The sequence below is a fragment of the Rhyacophila brunnea genome, unplaced genomic scaffold, assembly GCF_057557595.1.
Source record: "Rhyacophila brunnea isolate RB1 unplaced genomic scaffold, BYU_Rbru_1.0 scaffold_1, whole genome shotgun sequence".
Lineage (NCBI taxonomy): Eukaryota > Metazoa > Arthropoda > Insecta > Trichoptera > Rhyacophilidae > Rhyacophila > Rhyacophila brunnea.
Window position 1 is genome coordinate 5,407,224 of NW_028232751.1, and position 25,735 is coordinate 5,432,958.

At 32.2% G+C, this 25,735-nt stretch overlaps 1 protein-coding gene across 2 annotated transcripts in view; it reads right to left on the reverse strand.

Annotated features, from left to right (window-relative positions):
* Window positions 1-1,027: 1,027 nt before the first annotated feature.
* Window positions 1,028-25,735, reverse strand: part of trio (trio Rho guanine nucleotide exchange factor) — a 627,840-nt gene continuing 603,132 nt past the window's right edge. For both annotated transcript variants that reach the window (XM_085940798.1, XM_085940792.1), the window contains 9 exons: window positions 24,702-24,899; window positions 23,848-24,065; window positions 15,052-15,250; window positions 12,944-13,485; window positions 11,136-11,372; window positions 6,431-6,569; window positions 5,536-5,757; window positions 3,685-3,876; window positions 1,028-1,230 (listed from right to left, as the gene is read on the reverse strand). In XM_085940798.1, the coding sequence (XP_085796924.1) occupies window positions 1,150-1,230; window positions 3,685-3,876; window positions 5,536-5,757; window positions 6,431-6,569; window positions 11,136-11,372; window positions 12,944-13,485; window positions 15,052-15,250; window positions 23,848-24,065; window positions 24,702-24,899 (2,028 nt within the window). In that variant the 3' untranslated portion in view covers window positions 1,028-1,149. The remainder of the gene's footprint in view (window positions 1,231-3,684; window positions 3,877-5,535; window positions 5,758-6,430; window positions 6,570-11,135; window positions 11,373-12,943; window positions 13,486-15,051; window positions 15,251-23,847; window positions 24,066-24,701; window positions 24,900-25,735) is intronic.

Here is a 25,735-nt window from a genome sequence, read left to right on the forward strand (position 1 = left end):
TAGTAGTAGGGATTGCAATACTGGTATTCCAGTATTTATCAATACCGAAATACCGGTTTTAAAAATCCAAAATACCTTAATTTTCAGTATTAAGAAAACACACTCGTTTATGTTTTTTAAAATGGATTATAAGTTATGTGCTGCTAAAATGCAAATATAAAAAATAATAAAACAAATTTCATCAAATATATTCATATCAGTAATTGTCGCGATGAATTATCATAATATTATTTCGAAATAGAAAACATCCGTGAAAAAATGTTTAATTATTTCATAATTATTGACTGTACAAGTGTTAAGCCAGACTTATTTGCACTTGATGAACTTTTGAGGGCTTTTGTTAAAATTATCAATATATTCAAATTATTTGTAAAAAATAACTAGTTCTACAATAATTATGATCAATACATATTTTAAATGTCAACATAATAAATGTAGGTTTTTGCTATAAAATAATATTTTTAAAAGATTTTAATAGCTATAATTTTATTGATAAGCACCTACTTCTGTTTTTTTAATGTTTAAGAAATACCGGTATTCAATAAGAAATACCGAAAAACCGGTATTGACATTTTCATTCGGTATTGCAATCCCTAATAATTAATAGTTACTATGAATTTGGAAGCATAACTATTTTATAAACAAATTTAAAAAAAGCCTAAAGAATCAGTCAGAGCTGACCAAGCACATCCATGTTGTCAAAATAAGTGATTGTATTTCTTCTATAATGTATCAATTGTCTTAATCCAAGACGCCAAATATTTAACAATATTATGTATTATATACATGGCTGTGTGGAAAAAAATCATACACAACAAATAGAAATAAATTAATTTTAAAGGTTAATACACTTTATTATACTGCTAGATTTACTATAAGATTGTCAACATACAAGAAGTTATGTTATTGAAAGTAGAAATCTTTTTATACAATCTGAAAAAAATGCTGTTTACACTAATACAGCCACTAACTAAACACTAAACTAATACAATAGAATTTCATAATAAAATCTTAAAATTTTAGATTTAGGCAACTTCGGTTTTCATAATATTTGAGTATCTCATAAATAGCGATCATACTTAAAAAATAGCATATTATAAAAAAAGCTGAGTCCTAAAAAACTAGTCGATATGTGTGAGGTGGTATCAGTCATGGAGGCGGCGACGGTGGCAACCTTCTTTGCTGGAAACGCTGCAGTGCTGCCGTTGACCGAACAGGCAATGCCGGAGCCTGCAATTCAATAATAATATATACAATTATTAGTAAGGAGAATTTCTATTTACTCTGCCAAAAACCGGAATATTTCAGTATCTTCCTTTACATTATTTATTTATTTAAGAAAACAAAACATTGTGGACATAAAAAATCACATGCACAACATATGATTTAACAAATATATAAATAACAAATATTACCTTCACAAGAGAGAAGAAAATAGATGGAATAATAATAATAATAATAATAAAAACATACTAAAGTACAATTTTATACAAAAAATAAAATTTCGAATACAAAATGCATAGCACATCACCGAAAATGTATACGTCTTTGGTGAGCGCATTGACTAGTCTTGGACCTCTCACTAATGGTGCCTGATAGGCACGAGGAAATGGTTCCGATTCAGAATAAATCATGGCTGCAACGTAGGTAATTGACAGGCGCATGTAAATTCAAATCCATTGGCACACCAGGATTGGAAACCATCCCTCGCGATAACAGGCAAAAGCGTTTCAAGAGCAGAAGAGACCTACAAGATTCAAGAGAGTGAAAAGTAAGCATGCCTTTTAGAAAGACAGTCGGAAAATAATCATTTCACGAATTATGGAAAGGAAAATAGTTATATGTCTTAAAATAAAGACATCGAAGAAAATTCTTCTGGACCGTTCTAAAATAAGCTTATAGGAAACCTCATAAGGACACCATGTAATCTACCCATATTCAAGAATGCTACGCACTATTGAGACGTAGAGTGTGTGTAAGACATTTGGATTCTTGAATGGTTTGGATTGTCGCATGATGAATCCTAGAAGTTTAATCGTACGTAGAGTATTGAGTACTGAGTATATTGTTGAGACTTATATCCTGTAGATGTTCTATAATTCTTTAAGCTAATGAAAATGCACTGGCATTGATTGAGACTCTACCGATACCTCTCTAATAACAACATTTTCTCGGCATTATGAAAACTGGCACAAAAACTAAAAATAATATGGCATGCAATAGGTTGTACAGCCAATTTCAAGAAAACGTCACATAGTCATAATAATATTTCAATAATATTAATCCTTTGAATGCCTGGAGGTATTGGAATGGTGGTACCCGGTGGGCCACGAATTTCTATGAAAAATAAAACCTTAGAAATATCATTATTTAGAAATACAACTTGGTTATTACGAGGAAGATGGGACCGACTGAATTTGCTCGTTATAAGCGGTACTCGTTATATCAATCAGAGAATAGATATTTTTAAATGAGCGGTCACATAACAAAAAAAAGTCTAAAATAAAAAATCTGAAAACCATGGTGAAAATCCCCAAAACAAGCATGGCCTTCATAAACTACAAAAGAAGTTGTTTCTTGTAATGAACGCTGGTAGGTACCTACGGACTTCACAAATCTTGAATTTTTCAACCATATGCATGGATACTTTTTCATTATTGTCGGCGAAAATAACAATTAGGTAAATACTTAGACACTTAACTAGTGTCATCAATGTAATCCGTCCCCGGCAGCATCCTGTCCGATCGGATTTTATTGCTTAGGGTCGAAATGTTTTTAAACGATCGACACATGAACAGTTTTAAGAAAGTTTTTGATGATATTTTTGCTCGGTATATTCGATAAGTAGCTCGTTATAAAAGTGAATAAATGTATGGATAGAATCATAAACCAAAATGTCAACAAATGTTTCCTCATTACATCCGAGATCTCGCTATGTCTGAGATCGTAATAACCGAGTTCAACTGTATATTAAAAGTATATTATAAAGACTTGTATATCGTTTAAGAATGTTACCATGATTACAAGAGATGGCAGTATATTGTGTACAATATATTAATTTATTTAAAACAACCAACCGGGGCTAGTGTAATGAGTGTTTACATGCTCATTTTCTTTGGTCGGCCTTGCATGCACGGATTTGTAGAGTGCGTTTACGCGCTTATGTCATGCATCCGGTTAATAATCAATAAGTTATAAAAAATATGTACAATTTTTGGGAAGCGGCAGTGTGGATGGATCTTCTGAATTATGCTAATACGATGGGATTCTTTCATTGGTCAGTATGGCAAATCAACATTTTCATTCTAGACAGAACATGATATGAGCCTACACAAATTGGAGATATATTGAAAGGCTTTTATGAAGATTAATCGATTCGCTCGACACATTTTACCCAGTTTTTCAATAGACAAAATAATCAAATGCTTGTTTTGTCAACTTGCATTATTCACATGTGGTGCTTATTTTTTAAATAAAATCCAGGTTGTGCACTTGAATAATAGTTTACTATAAAAACTAAATAATATTTAGTTATATGTTTATATATTATATGTAGAAAAAGCAATTTTTATTACCAAAAAGTTGCATCTATGTTACTAAATTATTGCCTATAGATCTGTTGATACATCCATAATGTTGTGTGAATATGCTGGCAGCAAATACGGAAGGAAAAACACTTCTTACATCTGTTAACCAAGGCTGTTGTAGAGTGTGATGCATTGTTGGCCGATGCTCTGGTCTTCCATTTAGGAGGCTCCGGATGAGGTCTTTAGCTGCTTCTCCGATGCCTTCGAAATGCTGTGCCGGAAAGCAGTAGTCACATTTGACAATGTTGGCAGTGGTTTCCTCCAAAGAGTCATCCAAGAACGGCGAAACCTGTTTCGTAATAATATTTCCATCATACATAATATCAAAAAATTAATAATTCTATGACAAATGAATCGGCCGGAAAATGGGCCTTTTCACAAAAATGACAATGATTTTTTTAATGTGAATAACCGACCAATCTACACAGAAAATTGAAATTTCAAACGAAAGAATGCAATGTTCTGAAGACAATAACCAATCAGAATACTGTATATGTAATGTTTCAACTACCATTCCCTCCCTTTTTCCCCACATACATTAATGTTACTATGTATATTGCTAACTAATATGAGAGAGAGAATATCTCAATTTAATTTAAATTCTCTATAATTTTTACAATTAAACTTTTTACGCATAAAGTAAATCCGGTTGACGTGCAACGAAAAACGGTCAGAGCCGATTTGGAAATCTAAAAACAAAAAAAGCTTACAATAGTCTGCCTCGAACCACCCACCTTTTGGTTCATAGCTAAGAGTGCTACCAAATCCAACTTTGGGACCGTGGTAAAGGTGAAAACTAAGAATATATAGTAGACTAACTTCTTGACATGGTAGATAAAGGTCTATTGGTTTGATCGCTTTGATTTTAAGTCCACCATCTTAATAATCTTAAAATCCTTGCGTATAATATATTATTAAAATAATTGATAATTGAATATAGACTGTTTTTAAAAATGAAAAATAATTTTATCTAATGATTTTTGATATGTTTAGGAAAATACACAATTTAAACTCATCACTCAATTTTATGTTGTCAGTGATCTATTGAAATTTCATCAAATTAGTGTGTTGTTATCATCAGTGTGTAACTATTAATCAGCAGTAAATATTGGATTATCTTCTTATTTCCCATGAGTATACCTGACAAGTGTGTTCTTTTTCTTTGATCTCCACAGCCTACCTTTATAAGACTGTTATATCTCCAATGAATGCAGTCAGCACTTCGGAGCTATTATAAACCCACATTGATAACAAGCTTCCCATTATAAATTGAATTATTCAGAAACTAACAAAAAACAAATTGAAAGCGTATCTTCATTTTTGTGGTTTATCCCTTAAATGAATGATTTTCTACTTTTTAATAAAAAATATATACCCATATACAACAGATAAGTGTGATTAAGGGAAAATTAATTAAAAAAATATTTAATAGTTTTTTCTATATATTTTCATCAAAAAACACTTTGTACTATGTATTATTTTTTTATGTTGAAATTATTTTTAACAATTATTATATTATCATACTTAATCAATCAATCCACCTTATGGAATCCAATAAGTTTTTTTTCCCGTCAAAATCTAATATTTTTGTGATTAAAACTGAATTTGAATATGGGCGTTAAAAAATAACCGCCAAAATTCGACCCATACATAATATATATGTACTATCTCCAGCTTGCATCGTTTGATTATAATTTATATCCAACAAACACAACTTACAATGACATCTATCTGCAAAATTTAAATAATGATTAATACTTTACCATTGGATATAGAATGTATGGTAAAATAGATTTCTGTTTTGCTCAAAATACCGAAACTAAAGTTTGTACTATACGTAGTACACTATGCATTTAAGGGTTAAAGCAGTTTTTTTGTTTTCCCTGAAAAATATCAATTTTGTCACATTGGAAGTTTTAATACAATTAAAAAGTTAATTAAGTCTCACCCCACTTAGGAACACATAGAGAAGAACCCCTAATCCCCAAGAATCTGTATAGCTCCCCCTGGGTCGACCAAGCACACTTTCAGGTGCTGCAAATTCCAGGTGAGCTGGCGCCGGAGGCAGTACGACGTTTGAACTGTTGGAAGCTGCAGCACATCCGAGATCAATGAGTTTTACCTGTGCTGGACCACCACTTGCCGGAATATCCACCATCACGTTTTCAGGCTGTCAAATTAACAGAAGCACATTCATTACTATTATTCAAAGACCACCAGCTTACATTGACACCAAATTTCTGTAGTTGCCTTATTATTAATTAGAATTTGACAATGAGATGAGATTCAAATAGGGCCTAATTCAAAACAATCTGTATGAACCCAAATGAATTTAGTCTATGTTGTAATAGGGACTTAAACATGCCTGAAGTTAATTTAAATCAAGTTTTGCTGCAATGATTATGAAATAACTACAAAAAAAAAATCCAGGTACCAGTGCCACATGTCATTCTTGGATATCGTTTAGTTCTGCAACAGAAATTATTTTGATCAAAAGCTTTGACGAGCACCCTATCACTGAACTCGTTCATTTGTCAAGCGGCGATACTTAGCAGACAGTTCTTCCTCATACATAATGTTTCTATTTTTTGATTGCGTATTACATAACATACTAATTTCTTATCTAAACGCCACTTTGTTGATTTTTTAAAGCTTAATTTCGATTTATCCACTCTCGAAATCTCTTCAAATTGAATTATATTATTATTCCCTCAATATTATACCCAATTAAAATATAATATGATTCCTTTATTTACGTGTGTGTTTTCTCCCACCTTACCACTTTTAATACGTGTTCTCCCTGTCCCTATGATGGATATATAAATTAATATTGTTATACAAACCTTGATGTCTAGGTGTGCAATTTTGTTTTGATGCAGCCAACATAGAGCAGAGACCAACTGCTTGGAATGGGACGCCACAGTAGCTTCACTATATTCTTCCTTTTGTGTAATATATGTGAAGAGGTGGGGTCCGCGAATGCTGAAACATTAAAAAATAACGTTTACAGTTGGAAGAACCAAAACAATGAAATATATACACTTTGATAAGTGAGATTCATTTCATTTTATACACTGCTTTGGGATAAGAAGATGATTTAGATTTTAGATGATTATTGCAATATAATATGTCAACAAAATTTATCAACATACAAATTAAAAACAATAATTTTATGGACACTAATATTAGGAACTGTTGAATGTAACTATAAACCTGCAGACACCCAATGACATATTATATTAGTCTAGTCAATGAATATATTGTTGAGTGCCTATGCACAATATATCACAATTTTTGACTTGAAACCATTGGGAATTCGACAAATATGTATAGAAACAATTATATAGGAAATTTAATTAGCTTTAATTTTTAACCTTTCTAACGCGGCAACTGACTTTAGTCAGCCTATACGCGCAAGTCATCCGCGCGTCAGCTGACTAAAGTCATTTCGATTTTCGTTTGCCTAGTACTGCTTTCGGCCAGGCGCGAAAAAATCTAATATTGATTTAATTTATTCAGAAATCATCCTTTTCTTGACATCTGTCAATGAATAGCCTAAACTTTTGTTCTATCTAATTTAAATAAATATTTTTCGGGAGTGTGTCTTGGATAAAAAAATATCAGTCATCGGGCCAATTCAAACTTGCCGGGTATATAGTGTCTTATCGCTTCTTAGTGCATGTGCGCCGAAGATATTTGACTGACGCGTTTGTAGCGATACGAATTCGCGATATAATATGTTATATTGTTTTTTAGTGATTGAAAAACTATTTGGTGCATAAACTGTTATATAGAATATGAGAAAGTTACATTGATCAAAGTGAATTTACAAAACATTTTACAAAAGGAATGCTTTTTGAGATTGCATTCATTCGTCTACCTGCTAGTATATTATCCGCGAGTTAATAGTTTCGGAAAATAATTTGAACAAGGTGTAATTTAAATATAAGAGTCCGCGATTCAATATTTCTCTTTCTTTATTGTTGATTAACATTTTTAAATACTATTTTCTGATTATACTAATAGGTAAAACGGACAAAAGTTGTTTATTTACCTTAGTTATCAGTCATTTATAAAGAAAAGATATGTTAAGTAAATAAACATTTTCACACAATTGAAAATTTCTGTATCGGAAAAATTAAAAACATTTTGTGATAGCATATTGTGTGTGGTCGATATTTTGTCATTATTTTAAAATGGATATCCCTGGTAATTTGAGCGATGAAATGGGAGAAGCAATTCATGATCCTGATTCAGATTATGAATTGAGTGAAAATGAGTACTACGATGATTCAGATACTTCCAGTGCCCCATCAGAAAGTGCTGCTGCCGCCGCCTCTAATTTAAATGTAAATCGTAATGTTGACGATCTGTCTTCGTGGACTACTGGACCTTTCATACCAGTTGTTCACGAATTTGATGATTTCTTTTCTGGAGTCAGCCCGCACACAAATTTATCAGATAGCTCTAAAGAAATAGAATTTTTTGAGCATTTTTTGAATTCAAATATAATGGACAGAATCGTAATCGAAACAAATAACTATTATACAGAAGACATTAGAAGACAAGAACCATCGCCGAAATCACGAATGCATAAGTGGGTCAACACAGACGTCCCAGAAATGTACATTTTTTTTGCTGTAAGTATGTTGATGACTAGAAATCGTCACATCACAATAGAGGAACATTGGTCAACCGATCCACTCTTATCCAGCCAAATGTTCGGGAAAGTAATGCCAAGAGACAGATATACTTTGCTTTTGAGGATGTTGCACTTTTCGGATCCCAATACTCAAATTCCTGGAGATAAATTACATAAAATTAAAATTCTGATCGACCATTGCCGAGAAATATTCAAAAAAACAATGATGCCGCACGAGAACATATGTATCGACGAAAGCATAATTGTTTTCAAAGGTAGATTGCTGTTTAAACAGTACATTCCTTCAAAACGCCACCGTTTCGGCATAAAAATGTTCGTTCTTTGCGATGTGATGACTGGTTATATATTAGATTTCATAATATATTGCGGGGAAAGAACAGATATTGTCGATGAGCAGGGACTTGGCATTTCGGGAGCTGTGGTAACGACATTAATGAACGAATATTTCGGTAAAGGTCATACTATGTGGACTGACAACTGGTATTCAAGCCCAGACTTATTTAAACATCTTCACGAAAAAAAAACAAATGCTTGCGGAACAGTCCGAAAAAATCGAAGAAATATGCCAACATTTAGGAAGCTCAAGAAAGGAGAAGTGGAGTCAAAAAATAGTAGCTCGCTATTGGCTATAAAATGGCACGACCGGCGCGAAGTCCATATGTTGACTACATTGCACAATGATTCATTTACACCCACAGGAAAATTCAATAGGCAGACCGGAGAGCCTATACTGAAACCTACGTGTGTTATCCAATATAATAAATGTATGGGATCTGTAGATAAAGCTGATATGATGTTAAGTACACTAAGTTGTATGCGAAAATCAATAAAATGGTACAAAAAGGTGGCTTTCCATATCATAGATCTGTTTTTATTAAATTCATATATTCTGTTTAGTACTATCACAGGCAAAAAAACAGGTCTAGCTAATTTTCAGTTAAAAGTAATCAGGCAAATATTTGAAAAATATCAAGTTCCAGCCACATCCCGCGCACAGCAACCCGTCGACCATCCACTGCGCTTATCAGCTAGAGCGATGGCAAAGCATATGCCGGACATAATTCCTCCCGCAAAATAAACGGATAAATCCTTGCAGAGTTTGTCATCTTTGTGCGAATACAAAAAAAAAACCGAAAACCAAAAAATATTCCAGATACATGTGTTCCGAGTGTAACGTGCCATTATGCGTGTATCCGTGCTTTAGAGAATACCATGAAAAGGTGAACTATTAAAATATTTAAGTGTTTCAAAAATACTAAAATGACCTACCTACATATCAGACGATGTTGAAATTTATAAATTAATAACATTTGAAACTATGTGGATTATGTGTTCTGTTTAGTGAATAGTGTATTGTCATGTTATCAAAATAAACCATTAATATTATCAAGTGGGGTGTAAAAAAGGATTTCTCATAATTTATTAAGTGGTCTGGGATTACGGTTGCATTAACTCTGAAGTTTTGAACATAATTCTGTCATCGACGCACTTGTCCGGAGCCGACACGTCAACAAAATGGCGACTGAAACGTAAGTCACACGCTTTTTGTATAACGCGGCTTGTTCGTCATTCTTTATCATAATCAGGGCACAAATGTTTATTTTTAAGATCGTTAAAAATATTACGACTATTCATAATCACCGTTGAACACTTAAAATATTTTTGATGACTGTATTTGTACATGTTTGACTGACATTTATTGTGATTTATCAATACTTGAAATCATGACGCGCTCTATTGTATTAAAGCGGTATTCTTGACGCTTTGAAAGGGTTAAATGAAACATTTTTTTTCTACATGCACCTTTCCGAGATATAAGCGAACAACCATAAAATGGGAACTTTCGACCCCCTGCCCGCCTTTCGCTCACCTCCTAGGGATGGGGACTTTTAGTATGTTTACATACTAACTACTCCTAACAAAGACCTGAAGTCAAAAATTGTGACATATTCCATGCACTCTACACCCATCTTTGAGTACTCATTGACTGGATTATTATATGAGTAATTGGTGATATAAGTCTATAACATACAAAGACTATTCAGAAAGTATCAGAATTTTGCTTTTTCTACGTAAAAAAATAAAGCACGGAGGTCTCTTCTTTTGGGAAGGCGAAGGGTAGAACATCATATACATGTGGGATTTTTTTCGCACCCGTCAGTTGCCGGCAGTCAGCCTGTGCGTGAGGAAGTGTATTCGGCGAAAAAACAACAGTATTGCATAAAATTTTCAAGCTTAGTGATTGATACCCAAACGGTAACCATTTGGAAGATTTAGCAGGCTTTTAACGACCATGTTGTGGGTTTCACACAATTTAATGAGTGGTACAATCGGTTTAAAGATGGTTGCATGTTGGTGGAGAGCGTCTCATATTCCAGTAGGATCACATGGTGGCTTTACTGACAGGCTTGGTCTTATTATTCGTTCAACATGTCCATGTGGCGGCAAATACAGGATACAAATGGAATGTCCAAAAAATGGATACGGAAAGGGAAGAGTTGCTTAAGTCTGTTCAACCAGCTGTTAGGCCCATCGGACCATCCGACCTGGTCACCAAAAAGGTCAATTTTATTTCATTTAAGAGATTTTACATTGATTTAGCAGGAGAGTTTATTTAATTGAGTTTAGAGACAGACAAGCATAGAGAATTAACACTGTACATTATAAATTCGAATTACGATTTTTTTACTCTGTGGACTGATCTGCTAAACATGTCTGTATCAGATAATTTAGGTAAATAAAGAGAGATAGATGACAGCGGTAAAATGTACCTAATGAATAATTGTAAAATTTTTCAATTGTACAGTGCTGCCAATGTTTTACCTTTCGTAAACTGCCACTACAAGTCAACCAAACAATGGATCACAGCAAAAAAAATTACTTACAGTTCCATTACGATGGTGTCAGTTTGGGGAACGGGTGCGTTTCGAAAGATGGCTAAGGCTCTCGGCAAGACAGTGTGTTGAGTGGCTGCTAGTAATCGATATTCCCGCTGTGCATTTTCGCTCCCGCTGTGCTTCAGAAGGACTTGTTTTAACGCTACTCTTTGACCAGTCCCTCGATCTCGGGCAACACGAACAATGCAAGTTCTTCCTCTCCCTATTTCTTCCAATTCTTCATATCTGCAATAGTTTTATGATACAAGAAGTTAGTATTCTAATTGTAAATAATTACAAGATAAAAAGAACTTTTTATATACCACGTTTTTAAATTTTCTGTTGAATCATATGAATTTCAAAAAAATCATATTGATTTCCATAGTAATGCACGTATATATTAATAATTTAGTTGCTAGGATCCCCTTAGCAACCAATAATAGTGTTTTTTACGATTTTTTTTCTGAAACATACAAAACAGAATTGACTGAAAATGAATTCAATTCTGCTTAAAGATAGCTAAAAGTATTAAAAGAATGCATTGGCATCGTGTTCTGATATATTCTAAAAGTTTCAAATGTTTAGCTAGTCGGGAAATTAGTTAAAAATCGATTGCAAGATTTGTATTGGACAAACAAGAAAAAATTTGTACTAGACAAACAAGAATACGAGCTAATAAAAACATGGTAAAATATAAAATAAGTGTGTATCAATAGCGATTGACTGTTTAATCTCATATTATTTTCAATTTAAAATTAATAAAAAATATATGAACGGGTCATTATAATCATACTTCCGTTATCCAACTTTGAGTGATGTACATACATAATTCTGAAAACACTCATGAGAAATATAGCAAACAGAAAAAATCTTTTTTCGAAAAAAGTAAGACACCCGGCTGGAAACAAACCAATGTCTCTTGGGGTTCGCGCTCTGTGCATTATCACTATGCTACGACTGTCATGCTTAATTGCGACAAATTTTAACTATTGGCTTTTTATTAATATCTGCTCATTAGTGCTCTCCAAATTAAGTTACGGTAGGTGATCGATTTTCGTATTCTAAATTAAAGTATTTACTACCTACTTTCATTACTAATCGACGTCACAGATCTCTCCAATATTTTATGTTGCAACTTATTTGAACTTGCTAATAATTTTAATTAACTATTTCTTTTATTCAACGAATAAAAAAAATAGTTAATTTAGGTGATGTGTTGATTCAAACGAATATTTGAAGAGAAGGCAGTTCAATGAACATAATGTAAAACTCGCATATTGTGACACATGACTCCATCTACCCAATATTAATGAAATCAACACAAGTAATTTTATAACGAAAGACTTCCAATATTATATTGCGATATTATTAAACTAGAAACCAATCGCTCTGTATGGGTGTGTAACCCGGAGCCTAACGGAGAAACAAGAGAGAATATCCAAGTATTCAAAAGAAAATTCTCCGATGAATACTTGGTCCAGTTAAAGAAAACCAAAAATGGCACGCATCCGCACGAATGCTGAGCTCTATGAACAATTTAAGCCCAATATAGGCAATGTCTTGACAAAGACTCAAATGCGCCAGGCACGTTGTTCGATATGATAGATCTAGAGCTCTCCATAAAGTTTATGAGGAAACTGCTGTAGACACTCGACCCCTGGGCCGTCACTTTATTTTTATTTTATTTAATTATTGCACGGCATTTCACTATAGTCTGTAGCACTGCATACAACGCTATAAAATCATAGCCAGCATATTATGATGATTCTAATATAGTAGAATAAATAATTCAAAATGAAATCAATTTGTAAACCTACCTTCTTAAAAACTGTTGTTGTTCCCATAGACAAGTATTCTCGGGAATAATACCAGGTACATCTGGAATATCTGAAGGAACATTTTGCTCAGTTTTCGGTGAACCTCCATCACTAGTTGAGTCGAGTCTAAGTTCACATGAAGTTTTAATAGATCCTAAATCATTTGAAAGTGAGCATGTGTACGTGCCGACATCAGATATATTACAATTATTAATAACTAATTGTGCTACACCATCCTTAGACAAGCTAACGGCATGGCGACCAGCATGTCTGAGGACTCTTGCTTCGGGTGATGTCTTCCTCCACAGTGCACTTGTATGTCGAATTCCTCTTCGTAAAGAGCATTGCAGAGTAGCTGTTCCTCCTAAGGTTCCAGTGACATCAATCAGTCTGTCTCGGAGCTCTGGTGCACAAACTTCGATTATTACTCCGTCTCCTGGAGCACTGTCCGTTGCTTTTCTGACTGTAAAACTCGGTTTACGGAATTTAAAGCCCCACGGACGCCTCATTCCAGCAATTCCTTGGTCTGCTCCTTCACATAGCTAAAAATAAAATAACCTTACTTTTATTTGGATGTAATGAATGAGGAATATATTTATCGCAATACTGCCCTTCTAAGTAAGAAGGCAGTAACTGACTCTCACAGACTTTCGAGATAAATGACATAATGTGTTTTTTTTCAAATTTTAGTACTGTGAATTATTAAAAAACGGTGATATTTTTTATTAGTAGGATGTTAGTATACAAACGAAGTAATAATAAACAAGCAGTAACTACAATAAATAGGTGCAATTACTGCCTTTTTGCTAAGAAATGTGTATTATTTTAGCAGATGTCCAATTTTTCACTAAGGTTTTTAACAGTATTTTAGTGATAATACTGATTTTAAAGTGAACAGAATATAGCTTTCAAAATTATCTAACGGATGGCATTCATATCTCAATTTCACAAATTTTGCGAGTTACTGCCTTCTTCCTTAGAAGGGCAGAATACTGACTAACTTAATATGATTCTTGTGGTTGAATTTTAACTGGATTTGACATTTATATCTCGCTACCTGTGAGATAAAGTGGAAAAGGTTAATTTTGGGTTAAGTACGCCGATTGATTGGTGAAAACTATATCTATATAAGTAATAAATTACCGAGATTCTTTTAAAATTGTAATAGCTTATTTGAACGACAAATGCCACTGTTGCACTTATTAAAATTGTGATGTTACTCCAAAGCAACAATGTGATAGATAACCCACAGTTGCTTTTAACTTGTTTAGATTATTAACATAAATTATCTGGGTAGTAAGTTAGAGATACAAATGATTACAAAAGTTTTGATAAATAAAGCAGATAGTTAATTATTATCGATGTACATTTTGGTAAAATTAAGCACTAAGCATTCAACCAATGTGTGCTACCCGTGCTTGCAGATGTATATGAGAAATGGATCATTAATGTCAAACCTGTAAGGTGTGCGTTGGGCATAATGCGGAAAGACCACAAAAGAAACCACTGGACAAGTAGGCAGACAAGGGGGTGATAAGAGGTCACCAAGCTGATGAAATGACAATAGACCAGACATATCATTTGGCGAGTGGAAATCGGCTGGACAAATGTAGTCATACAGTGGTACCCAAGGGCCACTACACAACCACAAAAACACCCTAAACCAACTGTATAGACGAACTCATAAAGTCCGGTGGATATACGTGGCAGCGAAGAACTATTGACTCTAGCAATACTCACATTACAACATTAGCGCCACCTCTAACACCTACAGTCAACATGTCAAGCTCCCTTTTCCGTATTATGTAATATAATTAATATTGTACCTACTCGATATAATTTGAGCTTCCCCATCTCTACCCGTCATGTGTATTGTATGCAGCTGCGATTTGTGCCGTAACATGTCTAGATAAAAAGATTTCATTGCCATGCTTCCTTATCCTTACATAAAGCGGCATGCGACTGATGTAACATTTATGCACTGTGATGCCTAAAGAGTTTTAGTAAATAAAATTGACTTGCTCTGCTCAAGCGATGAATCGAAGGAGAGAAAATATGTCTGTTTTCCCAATAAGTTAAATTAGCCACCATATAATTAATGCGCTTACCAATGGATCATTGTTTGCTTCCGACCACCGCCGCTGTGGCGAGCTCTCCTGGTCACTGAAACCGACTTTAATATCCGATAACGAATATAGTGGAGAAGAAACTGGAGATGGGATGCTACTGGTGTGGGGTTGAGTAACATGGCTCGCTGTAGTGCTGCCATCTAACGGTGACTTCATGTCCGGATGCTCCGTATTCCATCTGTGTCAATTATTCAAATAAAATAATACAATATTATATTATGTTATCTAGACTTACAAAGTCTTTGTGAGATAAAAAATAATATAGTTATAGTGAGTAATAACTATTATTATAAATTTAATAGCCGGCAGGCTGTTTCTCTAATACGTTGAAATGTTGGCCTTTATTTTATTTATCAGACCCTTTTTACTAGTTTTTAAAAATATTTTTCTTCAGCTCCTTTTGTTAGTTAAATATAGGTAACCCCCACGTTCATTGCGAACCCGGCGTGTGTGAATTTGATATACCGTGATAGATTTTATTTGTACTATTTTTTTTTGTCCTGCACTTATTTTAACATCTGCCATGTGCCAGCAATCATCATTATGAGTGGAATCACGCACGTACGATCAGATTATTTGAAAGTTGTTGACAAATTTTACAAGCCAAGCAGGGCAAACTATGTAAATTCTTTTTGCAGGCGCACGCAAAATAAATGATATTTTTTCAGTTTATTACAAAGTTATATTATTTTCATTAAAATATAGAAATGAACATTGTTTATTTTGTTTACTTTATTAATAAAGTGTCCCAATCAGTTGATTGCAAAATTTCACTTATCGCGACCGTATCCATAATATAGAATTAAACCTGGGTTGATTGCAAAGTCGTATATATTCATTAGCTGCCATTTTATGTATTGGATGACTAACTAAACATTTTTTTATTAATTTTAATGTTAAGTTATGACATTTTATTTTGCTATTTGCTTTTTCAAATTGTTCACTAATAATATATTAGCAAAAAGAAAATATTCTGTTTGTAGTCCTAAATATGCTTTATGGTTTTTTGCAATTATCCCAGAATGACGGAATACGAAGGTCACTAACTGATTCTCATTATTCGTAAAAATATAGTAGCAAGAAATTCTAATGCATCAATTTGATATAAATTGATTTTATAGCATTATAAAGGTCGTTACAACTTACCATAAGTTGAGAGAGCAATACAAACCTTTCCAATGTTCACCTCTTTGACACCACCTGACTTTTTGACTACCAACTCATGGTGCTTTTATTGATATTATTTCATCATAGTCAGCATGTTCGTTCATGTAGTAAGGCAAAATTTCAAATAAAGTAATGGTCGAACATACATAATTTTGAAAAACACTTCTGAGAAAATATATTATAACCAATAGAAAAAATCTTTTTGAAAAAAGTCAGCCACCCGGCTGGAATCGAACCAGCATCTCTTGGGTTTACGCTCCGCGCATTATCCTCTATGCTACAAGGCGACGTACTAATTGCGAAAAATTTTAACTATTGGTCTTTTTTATACCTGCTCATCAGCGCTTTTCGAAATCAAGCTACTTTGGCAATCAGTTTTTGTTTATTAAATCAAAGTAGGTACCTACTACTTTAATTGCTAACCGACATCACGTATTCGTTGAATGAAAGAAATAGTTAATTAAAAATAATGGTCATTTGTGACAATTGAATTGATTGGCATCTGATTTTTATCTGTATGGATTTTTTAAACTATTTATGCGCTTAGTTCTAGCAGGTGAAACAATAACAATTTTATTATTTTTCTATAAGCCCAAAAAATGAGATATATGAATAAATAAACAAATTGTAGTGTTAACACTAATAGAACTCGTACAAATACTTCTGAATCATCGGCTTTGTTTGGCATCTGCTTGCGGGCCGGTCGTGTAAGTGAGACACGAAAGAGGCAAAGGGTTCATGCCTCCCTTACCAGACGTTCCATCCACAAATGCTGATGATTCAAAAATATTTACACAAGCTCTACATAACATATATTAAAATATAATATGAATTATATACTTAGATATTACTAGTAAATTTATAATTTTAGTGTGTTCGTCTCAAGATCACCAGATTTGTTTATACTGCAACAGTAAAAGAAATCAATCAATCAATACACATATAGACTGACATGTGTACTGTAAATATATCTGTGCACTAAATTATTTTGTTTAAAATCTCACCTGTGGCATCGGACTTGTGGTCAAAATATTTATTTGTGTTATGAAGAAGTGGAGATGTATAATAGTGAAAAAAGAAAGTTAAAATTATATGAAGATCATGCTTTACTTTGAAGAGTAATAATAAGCATTAGTAAATTATAGATGAGTGTTGAAGAGAAGTACAGCTGTATACTGTTTATCAGTGTCGCAATGGTGGCATTCGTAATCAAAATATTGAAATCCGATTGACAGTCAAACAAAATCTATAATCGCCAACGACACAATGCGAGAGACAGTATAGAGCGTCACTTATCTTTATATTTTTATAAATTCCATCAAAACCAGTAACCCTAGTGTTATAAGTAAATTAATAAATATTTTAATTTGGTTAAAACCAAGGCCCAATTAAATTGTCGTCAAATAAAATACTCTTGTATAATAGAAGTGCGAATTATCCATTTGCTCTAACAAACAAAATATAACGAAATTGATAATAAATGAAACATATTTCAATAATTTTAATTACAAAGGATAAGATTTTCTTATAGAGAGAAGTGGGCAAATTAAAATATTATACCTTATTTATTTTAATAAAATTAATGATAATCAATTCGATAACTTAGTTTGTTAAATCAGAGGATTTCTCAATACTGTTATGATGGTTTCGCTTTTGTATCTTCTATTATTATGTCAAACATGTTTTTGAAAAGTGTTGGAAACAAATCAAGGTATATTTAAACCACAAAAATATTTTTTTTACTCTTTATTACAGTTAAAGTGATATCAGGAATAGATAATATATGTATATATATGTACAACACAATATTATCACTTATTTACAAATCCTCCGATCAATATACTCTTTCACAATCCTATCATCGCAATTCATTAGCTGATAATCCAGTCATAACATCTATGGGTATATAATTAAGATTACACCATTATTATATTACGTTAAGTATCGATACACACCAACAAAGACTGTGTATTATTAAAATATTTGTATGAATATTAACCTAACTGGTTCAGAACAAAACTAATACAAATATATTATCAATAAGCTCAGTGAGTTTTTCAAAATAAAAAAATATCCATAGTAACTAAAATAAGTAATTGTAATAATGACTTACAATATTGGTTAAAAAATAAAATGTGAGTCGACACTTCTTGATACTCTTTTGGTTATTTAAAAAAATAGAAGCTAACACAGTTGCTACGTTTACAAAGCATGTACATATTATGTCATGACGTGTTTTTTTACATTCGCAAAATTTTTTGGTTTAAGTATATATTAAAAGAAGTAAATATGACAATATTAGCATGCCAAATCAGGTTAGTAAATCTACATAATATAATAATAAAAAATATATAACATAAGGTTTTCTTTTTGATTAAAATAGTACGCCATGCCATATCCATATTTTACAGTAAAAAAATAGTGTCTTAAAATAGGAAGAATATAGGTACTATGCTAACTTTAAAAAAATGAATGTATTGATAGACGCACATGCATATTATAATGTATTATTTATTATATTCGAAACAAAGAAAAGCACCGTAAGCACCTCATAAACCAAATCTATAGATAAAATTAATCAGCAAAACTACATCAATTGATTATATTATTGTTTCACCAACATTCAGACAAAATTCAGTATTGTCTCATACATATTATGTCAGCAAACACAGTCTGAATGAAAATATCATAGATTTATTCAGTGTCTAAAATATCAAATACCAGAATATCATAAAATCACTCCCGAGACTCGCTAACCAAAATAAAGAATCAAAATGACTACATAATAAGCACCCACCCTCTGCCGATAAATACAAATACACATTCGGATATAAGCTAGTGGTATTGAATGTTTTTGTCATAACATGATAATAATTAATATCTCTAGGTAAAAATTGATTTGTCTATCCAAAAATAAGCCGTCTGTTCACATTTTTCAATTGAGTGAGATTAATAAGTTATTTTATACATGGAAGCATGTATCATTAAAAATTGCCATTGTTAAATGAGATAAAGTGCCGGTACTGACTGTGTTGATTCGGATTTTAAAAAGTTAAAATAACAAAATGTTGATAGCAACTGCTGAGCTGAAATATCCTTCCACGCTTCGCTAAAGATAGCATTTTGAAGTCGGTGACTGCGACATAACACAGCCACACATCCAAATTACATCTCTCGGAGCGGTAATGCGGTTCCTGTGTACGAAAGGCTAGTGGACATTAGACTGATAAATCAATATTGTCTACCTGAAAGCAGCTATTGTACTGGGATTCGTAAAATTCTATAATGAAATTAGTAGAAAACACAAATTAATTATAGTTTGTTTTGGCATTTACACCAGATAGATAATTATACGCATTGAGCTTTTACGGTTCAAAAAATGTACCATTTTCAGAACAGCTTAGACCAAAGTCTCATTTTAATATCTATACTTTCTAATATCCTCTTATAGCGAAGATAGATCTCAAGCTCATAGACTTTTAAATAAATATGTATATAGTAAAATGTGAGAACGAAATTATGCTGGGTGTGTAGAAGTTTAAAAACAACAATATTATATATTACTTTAATCAATTACCTCGAAGATTTATAAATTTATGACTGAGTTACATAGACAGATTTTTTTAAATTTAAGGATCGTTTGAATTGATATTTATTTCTTGTCCAATAGGGTAAATGGGTATAATTATAATACGTCAAGTCATAAACCTAAGCCTGGTATTGTCAGGACACTTGTATTCAATATTATCTTATAAATTTTTAAAATATATTGGACAATTTGACAGACAGCTATAATAATTAATTTTTAACGATTTGTCAACAAGGTGACAAAAAATCCTTCGTATCAAAAGGAAAATATTTTACAACAATGACATCAAAAGGTCACACTATCATTAATGTATTATAAAATATGCTTTCTTAGCAAAAAAAAAAAATCTTACATTAAAACAAATACAACGCATATTCACCGACCTTTCACTTCATATTAATTATACATTAATCATCCTCAAAATTTAATACATTTAGTCATTTCAACAATAGATTCTAATATTATTAATAATTAAAATTTGCAGTAAAAATAATATTTTTACTTCTGGTTTACATCAGTCCTGTGTGCTTTATAAAGGTGAGGGAAATCGTAAAATTAATAGTCCATTTTCATGCAAAAACTACGATTGGACAGAGTTTATCACAAAAGCTCATACTAGTGCGGAGAAGACTTTGCAGATAGATCTGTTGATTACCGCAAGTAAAACATCAACGACAACAGAAAGCCATACGACATGTATATATTTACGCCAAGTTAAAAATATTTCTTACACCAAACATAAATATTAATATCAACAATAAGTATAACATGTACAGTGTACTAGTAACTGTATAAGTAACTTGAATAGGTAAATACATTTGACGTAATCACATTTCAATTTTATCCATTACACATGAAATTGATCAGCTTGTCAAATAGTCGCATGCATATTTTTAGTCCACGGTGTACTTACTTATCTTAGACACAGAACATTAATTAACATGTAAAACACAGTCACCTCGGCCTAATAATATCATATTCATAGAATAACAAAAAACATAATCAGCCCATTTGATTAACAATATTTTGCCCTTCTGTCCATTTAAATTTTTTCATTAGCGGAAATAATGGAAAATTGTTGAAAGATGAATAGACAGATTTAGCATTAAATTCTAAATAAATACACAAATTTTTTATGCATTCTTTTGATAAAATATTTCCGGATACGTCATACAGACAACATTTTTAAATATAACAGAAACACTTCAATTTCTGGGGCCCTAACATTTGGCTAACTTGACTTAAAAGTTATCTTTGGTTTGAAACAAACGTCACTGATTATATTGCAGTTATCAGATTAATTATAACTACTGTCAAGAGTGATATTATATATGTATATATTAAATACAAAAAAATTAGTAGAGGGCTGTAGCAATTTACTGATTCAAGTTACGTAATGATTATTAGTACTGGCTTTAAGTTAGTGTAAATCTATATATAAATATAATTATCATACTTAGCTTAATAATACTTTGTTCAAGAATTGTTTTTAAATTCTGTTCCAAAAAGGACATACAATACAATGGTTTTATTAAAATTAGCACATGTATTATCACAAAATAATTCTTTTAAAATGTTCAAAAGTAATATACCGGTGTAGCCATATCTTTTAATAACATGTAAAAAAAATTAATGCATTGAAAGTAAATAAATAACAGAAACTAATGAAGTAATAACTACTGAATTTTGATGAAGTACATAATATTATTAAAACAGTATTAGTAAAAGTATAGTAAAAAGTGTTAATAAATTAGTGAGGTGATTAAATATACTATATAATATAAAATAATCTACCAAAACAGCTTCGAATGATTTACGTAAAGATGTTTCTCAAAAGTTTGCGAGAAAATAAATCAATTCAATATTATCAAATGAAGTTTCATTTCTTAAAGAAAGATCGGTTTATTAATCAGTTCATTGTAATAATACAAGATTATATTATTTTAAAAGACTTTATTAGTTTATTTCATAAAAGCTTACTCAGGATGTATGAATATTACTCAGTCGGAGAGCTAACAGCGTTTCGTGGAGTACACTAAGGTCACCCACGACGCGCTTAATAATCCAGCCCGAGAAAGAATATAACTAATGTTTTAAAAAAATTAAAGATTTCTGTTTCTTGCAGCTTCCTGTCAGAGAAACAGAACAAATAATATAAAACACAAGAAGCTTTTAGGCAGTTGGTATATAATTTTTAAATTATCGGTTATAGTACACCTACCACCGTGATATGAATATGAAACAATATTCTGAATGTGGAATCAAAAAAAAACAAAATATAAAACTATTATATTCATTATATAAAAAATAATACCACTGAATAATATTGTGAGAAAGAATTACAACCTTAAAAGTGATTGATATAGTAAAAGCGTGTCTTTTACATTTTTAAATGATTTAAAATTTAGTTAGATTAGTCATCTCTCCAGCAAACTTTCAAAACAATGAATAATATTATAATCCGTAAGTATGGCGTTTGAGTAACATATTTACGAAATCAATAAGAAGTCTTTATCGCTTGATAGTTTAATATGATAAACTTGATGATTTAAATTCTTATTTTAACCCACAAGTTAAAATATCTTCAGTGAGAATCTAACCAATCTTATCAAATAATGATTATTTTGTGAATATAAAATAGGTCCTTTATAAGTCTCCTGTATTAGATTTACTTGAATGTTAATTCAATCATTGATAATTAATACAATATATATTGTTTCCAATTACACATCAATACATTCTACAATATTTGAAGTAACAGCAATCATGATTATTAGTTGACAGAATGAGTGTTAGGTATAAATACTACCCACGTTATTTATTACTTATAATAATATACAGTGTTACAATATATATAAGATTATAATATTGAAGTTACTTAGTCCACAGAGTTTGATGTAATAATTATTAGATGAGGTTTTTGTTGAACAAAATATTTTTCAATAATTGTTGTTCAAAAATATTAAATCATACTCTGCTGAAAAGTTTGATTACATACATGCAATGCAATTGAGTAAATGTCATGGTTAACTAGACAATAATTATTATCTAGGTGTGTCATTACAATACAGTTAAGTAGACAGAGTGTAGATTGATAAAGACAGTAGTAATTATAGAATAAGATAATCTTTGTAAGACCACAACCTTTTATAAATATAATAGAATAGAAAAAAATGTTAAGGAACAGCGGAAACAGTATGAATAATATAATATTAGTGTGGTCCACTCGCTGCCAAATCACAAAATTATATTGGATACTTTTTCAGTTAGCTTTTTATATTAAATGCTAATATATTAGAGGTAAGTGAAAAAATAAACGTATTATTTATAAATTTACGTCAAAAAGTTATAAGCTAACAATCAGTTCATGCACTCTTAGTATCCTAAATGTTAGATGTGACGGTTGCCTCTGATCCACAGCCATACTATATACCGACCGCTGTGCTGAATAGCGCATTCCGATGGTAGTGCCGTCTATTTCACGGGAATTTTCGATGCTAACCTCAAATGTAGCCCAGTATATAGTTTGCCGCAAATAAAAAATTTCAATCATCTTTTTCATATTTATGATAATACTAGGGAGTATTTTTGAAGTTATTTTCAAAATGAAACTTGTTATAAGTACCTAGTATTATTAAATTTAATATATTTAAGAAGTTAGCAACAAAAATTCCCGCAAAATACACAGCATCACCATCGTAATGCAATATTCGGCGCTCTAGTAAGAATATATGTCATAGCTGTGCTCTGATATCATAAGAGACACCCCATAATAGATAGATGTGATAAGAGGTCACTTTACCCACCACTCCAACGCCACAACTCTGGTATAGACATCAGGACTTGATGTACAGTATAAATGAAGAAAATGTCTCATGTCTAGATATACATTTAATAATATGTAGTGCGGCTCGAGGGTGTGCCGTAGCCTATCATAAACATGTGCACAGAGTGCTCCATTATCGATATAAAAGGTTTACTCATCATCCAGTAGGTTCGCCTAAAACCGGTGTACTCACATAGATGAATCTTTGTTCTGTTCCTTCTGATACGCTATGGGACTCTGGATAGCCTTGAGGAAATCTTTCTGTGTCTGAAGGATGTTGGTGATGGTGCTGAGCCACTTGCGGCGCTCGTTCTCGGAAGAGCTGCAGATAAAGGCGAGGGGCGGGCCTCGAGGATCAGTGGACCGCAGTGTGAAACCGCTGTCATCACCATGCAACGTCATCTTATTCACCTGTAATATATGCAATCGTCATTTGTATCTTCAAGCCATCGTTGTTCTTTTTTTAATTATTTGACCAGGTAATTTGTAATATCAGCATGTATTCTGATACTATTAATGTGATTTATATTAGTGGTTCCTAAAGAATGTGCTAGAAAACCAAAGCGGATATAGAAGGGAATAGGCTGCTCAAAAAAGACAAAGGATACAAATCAAACACAGTTTTTACACCTGTATGATTAAATTGATATATTGTTTTCAAGTCTTAAGGTTTTACATAATATTATGTAAGAATAAAAATGGCATTTAAATGATTACCAATATGCCATTTTATGTGTTTAGAAGTAATGGTTCTGTTTGTATAAAAGAAACATCGAATTTAATTTTTTTTTATGAATGGTGAATTTTCAATGTAGGTATTATTTTTTGTTACTGACTTTTTACGATAAACATTTGCAATATTATGATATCCTGAAAACACATCACTATCTCATTTACCAACCAGAGAACATTTACCTGTGCCTAATGAAATGACTAAAAAACCAAACGACATAACGTAACACATGAAAGTTTTTTGACATCATCCCAGCAGAGATTATGTTTCATACACCGATAAATTACTTCAATCAATAATATAATCTTAATTACCTGCAAATGTGCCTTGTAATTGTAAGAGGGGCTGGTATATTGAGTTTTCTTCCCGAACGCCTCGGAGAAAATGATGCTCTGTTCAAAGAGGAAGACCTGCAATTCACGTGGCTTGCCCATGTTAACTTCCGGCAGTGAAATATCAGCACAGGTGAGAGGGCCATGGAGTAATAATTTTCCTTGAGCAGTAATTTTTCCCTATAAAAATAAAAATTAGTTAGTTAACGCTTTCCTCCCTAGAGTACAAAAAAGTACGACATTTAAAAATATCTTATTATATTTAACGCAGTACAATTTTTGTAATGTTATCATAACAGTACCTATTAGTTCATCAATATACCACGAATGAAATTAGCTGTAATTGAGCTGTCAGAGAAACTTAATAATTTAAAACCATGTTACTTTGAAAAACAAAACATTTGCAATGAACCCAGGTTTGCAAGGCTTTTATCATTTAATAATGTGTAATTATTTTTTATTATATTATATTTTCTGTATATCTAAAAAAAGCTGATAAATCGTATTTTATGAATAACTATTTAAATTTTTTGAATCTTTTTTTTTATGATTTTACCGAGACTTTGACTGCGACTCGCTGTCATAGCGCCTTATCTCTTCTAGAAGGGGATCCGCCGATCAGGTCCTCACTCCAATTCTGTTAAAGAACTTTACAGTTCTGCTAAGCTCTTCCGTCTTACCGACCGCCAGGGCGCCTTTCAATTCGTCGACATTCTCAAAGATATCCGCAATTCGCAGCTGTACTCTGTGCCGTTCATATTTAGGGCATTGTAACGCTATATGTACAATGTCCTCCAAAACATCACATTTATCGTACAGCTGCGAATCGATTCTTCCCATGTGGACATCAAATCTTTTACCCATTGTGTGACCGGTTCTTAGACTCAGTATCAGCTTAAGCTCATTTCTCTTCAAAGGAGATTCTACAAAACAGGGCACCACTTATAGGCCATCGACCAATATTTTCGAATGCGATTTTACGCCAGATGGCGTGCGAAACGTATGATTTGCGTTCA